This window comes from Oncorhynchus mykiss, chromosome 1, assembly GCF_013265735.2.
Source record: "Oncorhynchus mykiss isolate Arlee chromosome 1, USDA_OmykA_1.1, whole genome shotgun sequence".
Taxonomy (NCBI): domain Eukaryota; kingdom Metazoa; phylum Chordata; class Actinopteri; order Salmoniformes; family Salmonidae; genus Oncorhynchus; species Oncorhynchus mykiss.
In genome coordinates, this window is record NC_048565.1 from 23,432,769 (window position 1) to 23,445,890 (window position 13,122).

A 13,122-nucleotide genomic window follows, 5' to 3' on the forward strand; every position below is an offset into this window, starting at 1 on the left:
CATGTATAACCCTTTTTGGCTCCAGGTAGAACTATTTTGGATTCCATGTAGAACCCTCTGTGGAAAAGGTTCTACATGGAACCAAAATGGTTTATCAAAGGGTTATCCTATGGGGACAGCCGAATAACCTTTTTGGTTCTAGATAGCACCTTTTGAGTGTAATGTTACTGCTGTGTGCTGCATACATACATACTGCATGTGAAAGTGGACTAGGTATGGCATAGAAAGATAACACAACAAGGTATTTGGCATGAAAGGGATACAGAAGCACAAAGCCAGTATAATTTCTATTTTTACAGGTGAGGTGATATCTAAAAAAAACAAGGTCTAAATTATTCTAACTTCCTTTCAGAAGAGCACTTAGTGTTTCTTACCTTTCATTCCAAACTTTGACCGCCGTCCATATTTGTTGATGAGAACAAACAGGACAACAAGAAGGACACAGGCAAATCCAGCCAGGCCGACAGCAATAGACACCTGGAGCAGGACAAGACAGGGTTTAGTGAGAGTAGATCTCACAATGAAGATGTCTACCTTAAGTACAGAATAGCCAACAGGCATAAAGCCTGAATGCAGGGTTTGTGAAAATTTGATTAGTAGTGCAATGTACTACTGAAAATTAAAGGGAATGCATTTTACCATATGGTAAGGTGCAGTAGACTATTGAGGTTTACATAAGTTACTTCAACAACAAAAAACGGTTAGGGCACTCTCTGCACATTAACAATGCCTCTATGTGCCATTCTCCACTGGCAAAAAAACAATACAAAGATAAATCAAAGAGGAGATGCACGAAATGAAGTGGAAGTCTTCTCTCTTCCCATGTCAATGCTCTCTTCCCCATTAAAACCTTAAAATGAGCAAATCATCTCCATCCAGTCAATTATGCAGGCTGATGTTTATTGTCATGAGTCTTCTTGTCCTGGAGGCAGAACTGAGCGATTTCCCCTTAAATAGGCCAGCTCAAAAGTCAAAATTGGCTATATTGTCAAATTTGATAAAAACAAAAATGTGCTTTTAGGTCTTCATTTAAGGTCAGGGATAGACATTATGGTTAACAGTGTGGTTAAGGTTAAAATCAGATTGTATTACTTCTGGCTGTGCCAGCTAGTGACCACTCTGCAGAGCTTCTTCCAGATCAAGATTCCTGATGAAAAAAACACTAACCTGTACCAATTACAGCACAAAGATGAGTCGAAATTACATTCTTAAGAAGTTGTTAAACACAGTGGCCACAAGGGAAAAGGCAGATAGGAGGGAGCTACAAGGCAAGGGAGTGAAAAATAAAGGAAAATAAACAGATTAAAATAGCTCAAACTAAAGCCTCCTTTTTGTTGTTGTTCCCAGGAAAAAGAAGATGTTCATGTGCTGTATGCAGGCTGTAGCTACACTAGGTTTTAAACAGCCACTTAGTACAGCACCACCATGTTCTCAAACTCACCCCGAACTTGTCCTCCTCAGGCCTGTGTGTTACTGTGATGGTTGGCGTAGGAGTCCCTGTGAAGAAGAACAAAGAACACATTGGTCCTATTTATGAAAGTACTGACTGACAACCTTGAGTTATACTGTATGTTCTGTATAGTACATCCTGAAACATAACATGCAGTCTACACTAAAATTCTGAACAAGCCATAGGCATGGTGATTAACATTCAGAGTTGTAATCCGTGATGGCAGGGGAGAAGGGTGGGTATGGCCTACAGCAGAGATCATCAACTATATTCAGCCATGGGCCATTCAGCTCATTTCAAATTTTGCTTACATGTGTATACAATCAAATACACTGAGTGTACAAAACATTAAAAACACCTGCTTTTTCTATGACAGACTGACCAGGTGAATCCAGGTGAAAGCTATGATCCTTATGATGTCACAATCAGTGTAGATAAAGTGGAGGAGACAGGAAAAATAATTGTTTTTTAGCCTTGAGACATGGATTGTGCATATGTGCCATTTAGAGGGTGAATGGGCAAGACAGAAGATGTAAGTGCCATTGAACAGGGTATGATAGTATGTGTCAGGCGCACCGGTTTGTGTCAAGAACTGCAACACTGCTGGGTTTTGCACACTCAACAGTTTCCTGTGTGTATCAAGAATGGTCCACCAACCAAAGGACATCCAGCCAACTTGATACAACTGTGGGAAGCATTGGAGTCAACATGGGCAGGCATCCCTGTGGAACGCTTTCGACACCTTGTAGAGTCCATCCCAACTTATTAAGGCTGTTCTTAGGGCAAAAGGTTGGGGTACAACTCAATATTAGGAAGGTGTTTTTAATGTTTTAATGTTTTTTTTAATGTTTTGTACACTGTATTATGCGTGCAAACAGATCCCCCCCCCCCAAAAAAAAAATGATTTGCTGGTGTTTTCACAGTCTTTTATGTCCAACAATAAACATTTTCACATACTTTTATGTCCAACCCTGAGTTACAGTATGTATCAGATGAAAGAATTACAGCACAGACCCACAATCCATGCAGCTAACTAATGTTATGGTTAATGCTTTACAAACTGTGTAGTGTTAGTTGGGTTGTTGCCCTTCACAGCTCTGCTTCCATTTCTAATAAACTGAGACCTTTTCTAGTCTCTCCTCATCTGTATCCACTTCTATGGAGACACTAATTCCCTTGGGTTTCCCTCCCATCATGCTCTCTGCTAACAGGCCACGGTGTGGTGGAGTGTAGGGGAGCGGAAAAGAATAGAACAGAACTGTGCTGAGTGTATCTGACAAACCCATCTGTCCTGTTCTGCCTGCCCTCTTCCTCTCCCTGCCTTCCTACCACCAAGTACACTCATCCAACATCATTTCCAGCCCTGACAGTAACAATCTGTCACTCTCTCACGACCGCATTCAGGATTTATTATGCATGGAATATCCCAATGAAGCTCTGGCATGATGTCAATTTGAGGGCCTGGGGATGAAGATCAGTGGTTGTGCGTGCCTCTACATTTAACTCCTAAATTAGAACAGATTAAAGACTAAATGAAAATGCCCTCCTAGAGCCTGTTGGTCCTTCAACGAGAGAGGCGTCTAGCTATAACTTGAGTCCTACTCAGCAAATGTAGGCAGTGTATGGTAGGAACAACTGTTTGGAATTAGGGTAGTAAATATCAGAAGATTTAAATTAAATCAAATGTGAGCTCCCATTACCATTTTGTCACTATGTTTATTAAATAGATGTCATGGTACTATTTATGTCATTGTACTTCAGGTAACAGCCAAAATATAGGATTCATTTGAGTAAATGAGGGATACAAAGATTATTGAAAGCAGGTGCTTCCACACAGGTGTGGTTCTGAGTTAATTAAGCAATTAACATCCCATCATGTTCATGGTCATGTATAAAAATGCCCTCAGTGACTTTGAAAGAGGGGTCTCAAAGGAGGGTTAAAGTGTACAGTTGTGGCCAACATTTTTGAGAATGACACAAATATGAATTTGCAAGTCTGCTGCCTCGGTTTGTATGATGGCAAGTGGCATATGTTATGAAGGGTGATCAGATTAATTGCAGTCCCTCTTTTCCATGCAAATAAACTGAATCCACAAAAAAACATTTCCACTGCATTTCAGCCCTGCCACAAAAGGACCAGCTGACATGTTGACGAGGACAAGGCTGGAAATCACTCTGTCATGCTGATTGAGTTCGAATAACAGACTGGAAGCTTCAAAAGGAGGATGGTGCTTGGAATCATTGTTCTTCCTCTGTCAACCTTTGTTACCTGCAAGGAAACACGTGCCGTCGTCATTGCTTTGCACAAAAAGGGCTTCACAGGCAAGGATATTGCTGCCAGTAAGATTGCACCTAAATCAACCATTTATCGGATCATCAAGAACTTCAAGGAAAGCTGTTCAATTGTTGTGAAGAAGGCTTCAGGGCGCCCAAGAAAGTCCAGCAAGTGCCAGGACCGTCTCCTAAAGTTGATTCAGCTGCGGGATCAGGGCACCACCAGTACAGAGCTTGCTCAGGAATGGCAGCAGGCAGGTGTGAGTGCATCTGCACGCACATTGAGGCGAAGACTTTTGGAGGATGGCCTGGTGTCAAGAAGGATAGCAAAGAAGCCACTTCTTTCCAGGAAAAACATCAGTGACAGACTGATATTCTGCAAAAGGTACAGGGATTGGACTGCTGAGGACTGAGGTAAAGTCATTTTCTCTAATGAATCCCCTTTCCGGTTGTTTGGGGCATCCAGAAAAAAGCTTGTCCGAAGAAGACAAGGTGAGCGCTACCATCAGTCCTGTGTCATGCCAACAGTAAAGCATCCTGAGACCATTCATGTGTGGGGTTGCTTCTCAGTCAAGGGAGTGGGCTCACTCACAATTTTGCCTAAGAACACAGCCATGAATAAAGAATGGTACCAACACATCCTCTGAGAGCAACTACTCCCAACCATCCAGGAACAGTTTGGTGATGAGCAATGCCTTTTCCCGCATGATGTCCCGCCTTTCCATAAGGCAAAGGTATAACTAAGTGGCTCGTGGAACAAAACATCAATATTTTGGTCCATAGCCAGGAAACTCCCCAGACCTTTAATCTAATTGAGAACTTGTGGTCAATCCTCAAGAGGCGAATGGACAAACAAAAACCCACAAATTCTGACAAACTCCAAGCATTGATTATGCAAGAATGGGATGCCATCAGTCAGGATGTGGCTCAGAAGTTAATTGACAGCATGCCAGGGTGGATTGCAGAGGTCTTGAAAAAGAAGAGTCAACACTGCAAATGTTGACTCTTGGCCTGAACTTCATGTAATTGTCAATAAAAGCCTTTGACACTTATGAAATGCTTGTAATTACATCAGTATTCCATACTAACATCTGACAAAAATATCTAATATCTAAGGACACTGAAGCAGCAAACCTTGTGAAAATTAATATTTGTGTCATTCTCAAAACTTTTGGCCACAAATGTATATATGTGTGCGTCTCAGTCACCAGATCTCAACCCAATTAAACACTTATGGAAGATTCTGGAACGTTGCCTCAGACATCGTTTTCCACCACCATCAACAAAGCACCAAAATGATGGACTATCTCATGGAAGAATGGTATTGCATCCCTCCAATAGAGTTCCAGACAGTTGTAGAATATGCCAAGGTGTTCTGGTAGCTCGTGATGGCCCAATGCCATATTAACATACTTTATCTTGGTGTATCCTTTATTTTGGCAGTTACCTACATTTATTGTTGATGGTCTTAAAATATAAATAATTTAACATAACCCCCTAGAATCGTTTAAATCACGTTTTATTCAGCTAGAGACTTCCGGGTTCTTGCATATCATGGTACTATTTGCCTTATGGTACTACTTCTTGTTGACTGTTTTATAAAATCACTTACCATAGTCACCATAATCTGTAGGAAAAGAAGACAGAAAATGATTCGTCAGTGATGTATTCAACCAATGTGTACTGTATATTGGTTGAACAGGGCATATTTAAAGAAGAAAATGTTTTACTTTACGACTGGTCAGCAAATACACTATATATACACAACAGTATGTGGACACCCCTTCAAATTTGTGGATTTGGCTATTTCAGCCACTGCCATTGCTGACAGGTGTATAAAAATTGAGCACACAGCCATGCAATCTCCATAGACAAACATTGGCAGTAGAATGACCTTACTGAAGAGCTCAGTGACTTTCAACGTGGCACTGTCATGGGATGCCACCTATCCAACAAGTCATTTAGTCAAATTTCTTCCCTGTTAGAGCTGCCATGGTTAACTGTAAATGCTGTTATTGTAAAGTAGAAACGTCTAGGAGCAACAACGACTCAGCTGCAGAGTGGTAGGCCACACAAGCTCACAGAAGGGGACCGGTGAGGGCTTGAAGCGCGTAGTGCATAAAAATCACCTGTCCTCAGTTGCAACACTCACTATCGAGTTCCAAACTGCCTCTGTAACAAAACTGAGCACAAGAACTGTTCGTCAGGAGCTTCATGAAATGGCAGAGCAGCCGCACATAAGCCTAAGATCACCATGCGCAATGCCAAGCATTGGCTGGAGTGGTGTAAAGCTCGCCACAATTGTACTCTGGAGCAGTGGAAATGCGTTCCCTGGAATGATGAATCATGCTTCACCATCTGGCAGTCCGACTGACGCATCTGGGTTTGGCGGATGCCAGGAGAATGCTACTTGCCCGAATGCATAGCGCCAACTGTAAAGTTTGGTGGATAAAGAATAATGGTCTGGGGCTGATTTTCATGGTTTGGGCTAGACCCCTTAGTTCCAGGTAAAGGACATCTTAAAACTACAGCATATAATGACATTCTAAAGATTATGTGCTTCCAACTTTGTGGCAACAGTTTGGGGAAGTCCCTTTCCTGTTACAGCATGACAATGCCCCGTGCACAAAGTGACGTCCATACAGAAATGGTTTGTTGAGATCGGTGTGGAAGAACTTGACTGGCCTGCACAGAGCCCCTTTGGAATTAATTGGAATGCCGATGGTGAGCCAGGCCTAATCACCCAACATCAGTGCCTGACCTCACTAACGCTCTTGTGGCTGAATGGAAGCAAGTCCCCGCAGCAATGTTCCAACATCTAGTGGAAAGCATTCCTAGAATAGTGGAGGCTGTTACAGCAGCAAAGGGGGGACCAACTCCATATTAATGCCCATGATTTTGGAATGAGATGTTTGAGCAGGTGTCCACATACTTTTGGTCATGTAGTGTATATCTAAATGTGTTTACTAGGTTTCTACACTTGAGCTGACCAACTTGGGCTGTCATGGCGTTACAGTCAAGCCTTTCAACATCTCCCGTCTCGTTACTATGCTCTCCACTCCCTCTGAACCTCGGCATCCATGTGTTGAATCCCATTATCGTGAGATCCCTTAAAATCAGGTCCCAATCCCGAAATCACTTTAGCCTTTACCAAGAAATCTGCTTCTTCCCGTTAACATCCAATCATCTTTCACAGCATTGCAAATCTGCATTCGAATTCTGGCATAAGATCTGTATTTTTTTGTTGATAACACATTTTCCTCAGCCCTTGATTGGGGTCGGGTGTGTTGGATACTGGGGCGGGGATGTGCCACTTTGGGTCACCGGACCAGGATTCAGGGGCACTGTTATAAGCCAAATCATCAAATCAAATACATTTATAAAGCCCTTCTTACATCAGCTGATGTCACAAAGTGCTGTACAGAATCCCAGCCTAAACCCCCAAACAGCAAGAAATGCAGGTGTAGAAGCACGGTGGCTAGGAAAAACTCCCTAGAAAGGCCAGAACCTAGGAAGAAACCTAGAGACTAACCAAGCTATGAGGGGTGGCCAGTCCTCTTCTGGCTGTGCCGGGTGGAGATTATAACAGAACATGGCCAAGATGTTCAAATGTTGGAGCTGCTAATAGAGATCAGTTTTAATGTCAGCAGTGCTGTTGTAATTACCATTGTATTACTATTATTGTTATTATTTATTGCTATTGTTTTTTTGTACCCTCTTGGTATGATGCCTTAACAGGGTGGGTGGGCGCGATGGCAGGGTGGGTCGGGAGGTGGGCAGGGGGGAGAAGGACTGGGGATGTTGTACTGTTCTAAATGTCTCAACGTTCTCAAATTTGAAAATCTACAAATAAAGCATTTAAAATAAAAAAGAACACAAAGTCACCAAAAATATTGTATCTTCACCTCCACACTACCGGTCAAAAGTTTTAGAACACCTACTCATTCAAGGGTTTTTCTTTATTTTTACTATTTTCTACATTGTAGAATAATAGTGAAGACATCAAAATTATGAAATAACTCACATAGAATCATGTAGTACCCAAAAAAGTGGTAAACAAATCAAAAAATATTTTATATTTGACATTCTTCAAAAAGCCACCCTTTGCGTTGATGACAGCTTTGCACACTCAATGGCATTCTCTCAACCAGCATCACCTGAAACGCTTTTCCAACAGTCTTCAAGGAGTTCTCACATATGCTGAGCACTTGTTTGCGGCTTTTCCTTCACTCTGCGGTCCAACTCATCCCAAACCATCTCAATTGGGTTGAGGTTGGGAGACTGTGGAGGCCAGGTCATCTGATGCAGCACTCCATCACTTACTTCTTGGTAAAATAGCCCTTTCACATCCTGGAGGTGTGTTGGGTCATTGTTATAAATTATACTCCCACTAAGCTCAAACCAGATGGGATGGAGTATCGCTGTGGAATGCTGTGGTAGCCATGCTGGTTAAGTGTGCCTTGAATTCTAAATATATCACTGACAGTGTCATCAGCAAAGCACCCCCACACCATCACACCTCCTCCTCCATGCTTTGCGGTGGGAAATACACATGCAGAGATCATCCGTTCCCCCAAACTGCATCTCACGATGACACGGTGGTTGGATCCAAAAATCTCAAATTTGGACTCCAGACCAAAGGACAAATATCCACCGGTCTAATGTCCATTGCTCGTGTTTCTTGGCTCAAGCAAGTCTCTTCTTCTTATTGGTGTCCTTTAGTAGTGGTTTCTTTGCAGCAATTCGACCATGAAGGCCCGTTTACCACAGTATCCTATGAACAGTGGATGTTGAGATGTGTCTGTAACTTGAACTCTGTGAAGCATTTATTTGGGCTGCAATTTCTGAGGCTGGTAACTCTAATGAACATATCCTCAACAGGAGAGGTAACTCTGGGTCTTCTATTCCTGTGGCAGTCATCATAAGAGCCAGTTTTATTATAGCGCTTGATGGTTTTTGCGACTTCTTGAAATTTTACGGATTGACTGACAGTAATGATTGTCTGTCATTTCTCTTTGCTTATTTGAGCTGTAATTGCCATAATATGGACTTGGTCTTTTACCAAATAGGGCTATCTTCTGTATACCCCCTACTTTGTCACAACACAACTAATTGTCTCAAAAACATTAAGGAAAGAAATTCCACAAATTAATTTAAGAAGTCACACCTGTTAATTAAAATGCATTCAGGTGACTACCTCGTGAAGCTGGTTGAGAGAATACCAAGATCAAGGCAAAGTGTGGCCATTTGAAGAATCTCAAATATAAATATATTTTGATTCCTTTATCACTTTTTTGGTTACTACATGATTTCATATGTGTTTTTTCATAGTTTTGATGTCTTAACTATTATTCTACAATGTAGAAAATAGTCTAAAGAAAGAAAAACCCTTGAATGAGTAGGTGTTCTAAAACTTTTGACAAGCAGTGTACATAAATCCCATTTATGAATAGAGGTCTAACAGAGAGAGCAAATGTCCTATATTCATCAATGACCCTGTTAATAAGTCAGTAAAACTTGGTTCTCAGTGACTCTCAACAGTGTTCAGCTCTGCTTCATCAATTCCACTGATCCATGCAATATCATGTTGGACTAATGAAAGGTCACAGATACGAAGCTACTATGCAGTGTATATCTGTACTATTATATACAGCATAGCTACTTTAGCTAGTATAATCTACCTACCGTCTGGAAACGGGGCGTTGAGGAAGTGTCCATACACTGTCTTGGTGGTGACTCCTAGGAAGTTGCTAGCCTCCAGAGTGTAGTTGCCATTGTTGTGGTGCGTGGGGTCCTTGAAGTTGAGGCATCCCTCTAGGTAGTCCTGGTAGGTATCCATCTCAGTGCGGATGTAGTCACTGGGGGAGATCTCGTTGTCCCGGTGGAACCAGCGCAGGGTGGGCAGGGGGTTGCCACGCACCGTGAACTCTATGCAGGTTTCATGGCGACGCTCGGGCTCATCCAGCTTCAGGATGGTGGGGGGGACTGTTGGGAGGACAGACAGGAGGAGAGGAGCATCAGGAATGACAGAGATGCTTTCTTTAATGTGTCAGCGTCCGGACATGTGCCACACATTAAAATACAATGTTTTAGTTACACCATGTAGCCTTGTTCAGGAGCCTGCACTTGTTTTACTATGTCTGACGCAGGACAGTCACACAATGTTCTATAGTTACACCCTGTACCCATGTATTTTCAAGTTTGTCTGTAGAGACTGAGTGGTTTGAAGGCCAATCATATGAATGGTGTTTTGTTGACTTTTGAATATGCTGCTAGGATGTGGCTACTGACCACAGGAACATTGGTTTGTCTCCAGGCTTTTGGTTGAGTGGACACATCCACTCTGAACGATGGCGGCCAGACGCAGTAATAATATCACACCTCATAAAAGTGCCCACCACTTAACTCCACATCTATGGTCAATCTGTTAGAAGCTAACCATCTGCAAATCCAGGGCTGTGAATGTGGCATACAGAGCTCATGTAAAGAATCAATCATATTCTGATTCACTGTTAATTCAGCTAAAATACACTAGGGATGTCACAATACAAGTATCGCGATGCTCAGAGGTATTGTGGCAAGGAAACAACACATGAAGAGGACTACATTTCCTGCGGAAAAATGTTGGAAACAAGCAGCCCTATGCTGTCAACCAGAATCATGTTTATTTTCCAAGCTATAGCACACAATATTTTACATGCAGTAGGTTCTTTTGAAAGACCGAAGAGTTTAGTCTGCTTTGTGTTTTCTTTATTGCCATGGACAATCAGATATCGTAGTATCGTGACAACCCTAAAATACACACTATATACACTGAGTACATGCCAATTTCCTCATTGTTAGCAATTCAAGGTCAAACACAGGGGGTCTCTGTGAAAATATTCAGAAAAACACCCTGAAAATGAGTGTTTGAGATAGAGGGGCTGTAGAAAGAGAGAGAGAGAGACAGAGAGAGCGTAAGAGTGAGAGAGAGAGAGAGAGAGAGACATTAGTTTCCACCTGAGTTTGCAGATCTCATCATAATCTCTGGGAATCAATATGCATTGGATATGGAGGGAATAGTGTTGCACCCTGTTGGCCAACACCACTCAGTATGAATGTAAATGCAGGAGCAACAAACGCTCATCATATTACCCTGTTCTGGTATCCAGCTGAAGGAAACAATGTGGTCTAATAAGGGAACTTGACGATCAGTTAGTCTAACTAATCACCACAGCTGTTGACATTCTCTGTTTTAAGGCGTTTCCAACAGACAAGCCAAGCGGCTGTTGAGATGATTGGTAATTACCAGGAAGGTTAGGAAACCAAAGAGCATGTGGCTTCATAAAGAACAACACAAACAAAAACAAATGGCTTTGCTGTGTTGCACCAGTGCACTGCCACTGAATAACTAGGGTCAGAGCCCCTCTCTCCTCGCTCGGCTGGAAAGCAATCATGCACATTATGTGATGAAACATTCTATGAATCTCTGCAATCTTTCCCGTGGAGGACCACTTCCTTGTCATGGATGAAATATATCCACATCCAAGGAAACCAACTCCAAGTAGAGAGACTTTCAGTAGTTTGAAGGCCAACCATACAAATTGTGTTTTGTTGACATTTGAATCTGCTGCTAGGATGTGGCTACTGACCACAGGAACATTGGTTTGTCTCCAGGCTTTTGGTTGAGTGGACACATCCACTCTGAACGATGGCGGCCAGACGCAGTAATAATATCACACCTCATAAAAGTGCTCACCACTTAACTCCACATCTATGGTCAATCTGTTAGAAGCTAACCATCTGCAAATCCAGGGCTGTGAATGTGGCATACAGAGCTCATGTAAAGAATCAATCATATTCTGATTCACTGTTAATTCAGCTAAAATACACTAGGGATGTCACAATACCAGTATTGCGATTCTCAGAGGTATTGTGGCAAGGAAACAACACATGAAGCGGACTATATTTCCTGAGGAAAACAGTCCTAATGTTGGAAACAAGCAGCCTTATGTTGTCAACCAGAATCATGTTTATTTTCCAAGCTATAGCACACAATATTTTACATGCAGTAGGTTTCTTTAAAGACCAAAGAGTTTTGTCTGCTTTCTGTTTTCTTTGTTGTCATGGACAATCATATATTGTAGTATTGTGACAACCCTAAATTACACCCTGAAAATTAGTGCTTGAGATAGGGGGGGTGTAGAAAGAGAGCATGAGAGAGCGAGAGTGAGAGAGACTGAGATGAAGAGAGGGGGGGAGAGAGAGAGCAAGAGCAAGAGTACATAGCCAATAATAAAACATTTGAAATATCTACAGTTGAAGTCGGAAGTTTACATACGCTTAGGTTGGAGTCATTAAAACTTGTTTTTAAACCCCTCCACAAATTTCTTGTTAACAAACTATAGTTTTGGCAAGTCGCGTTGGACATCTACTTTGTGCATGACACAAGTAATTTTTCCAACAATTGATTACAGACCGATTATTTCACTTATAATTCACTGTATCACAATTCCAGTGGGTCAGAAGTTTACATACACTAAGTTGATTGTGCCTTTAAACAGCTTGGAAAATTCCAGAAAATTATGTAATGGGTTTAAAAGATTCTGATAGGCTAATTGACATCATTTGAGTCAATTGGAGGTGTACCTGTGGATGTATTTCAAGGCCTACCTTCAAACTCAGTGCCTCTTTGCTTGACATCATGGGAAAATAAAAATAAATAATCCAAGACCTCATAAAAAAAAATGTAGACTTCCACAAGTCTAGTTCATCCCTGGGAGCAATTTCCAAATGCCTGAAGGTACCAAGTTCAGCAGTACAAACAAGAGTACACAAGTATAAACACCATGGGACCATGCAGCCGTCATACCACTCAGGAAGGAGACACGTTCTGTCTCCTAGAGATGAACGTATTTTGGTGCGAAAAGTGCAAATCAATCCCAGAACAACAGCAAAGGACGTTGTAAAGATGCTGGAGGAAACAGGTACAGAACTATTTATATCCACAGTAAAACATGTCCAATATTGACATAACCTGAAAGGACGCTCAGCAAGGAAGAAGCCCCTGCTCAAAAAAGGCCATAAAAAAAAGCCAGACTAAAGGTTTGCAACTGCACATGGAGACAAAGATCTTACTTTTTGGAGAAATGTCCCCTGATCTGATGACACAAAAATAGAACTGTTTGGCCATAATGACCATCGTTATGTTTGGAGGAAAAAGGGGGAGGCTTGCAAGCCAAAGAACACCATCCCAACCATTAAGCACGGGGGTGGCAGCATCATGTTGTGGGGGTGCTTTGCTGCAGGAGGGACTGGTGCACTTCACAAAATAGATAGCTTCATAAGGAAGGAAAATTATATTGAAGCAACATCTCAAGACATCAGTCAGGAAGTTAAAGCTTGGTCGCAAATGGGTC

The 13,122-nt window shown here is 41.9% G+C and overlaps 1 protein-coding gene across 4 annotated transcripts in view; it reads right to left on the minus strand.

Annotated features, from left to right (window-relative positions):
• Positions 1–13,122, minus strand: part of LOC110510575 (NT-3 growth factor receptor) — a 298,705-nt gene that overhangs the window by 111,698 nt on the left and 173,885 nt on the right. For all 4 annotated transcript variants that reach the window (XM_021592045.2, XM_021591998.2, XM_021591958.2 and 1 more), the window contains exons 8-11: positions 9,410–9,709; positions 5,337–5,351; positions 1,442–1,497; positions 375–477 (exon numbers count right to left, since the gene is read on the minus strand). In XM_021592045.2, the coding sequence (XP_021447720.1) occupies positions 375–477; positions 1,442–1,497; positions 5,337–5,351; positions 9,410–9,709 (474 nt within the window). The remainder of the gene's footprint in view (positions 1–374; positions 478–1,441; positions 1,498–5,336; positions 5,352–9,409; positions 9,710–13,122) is intronic.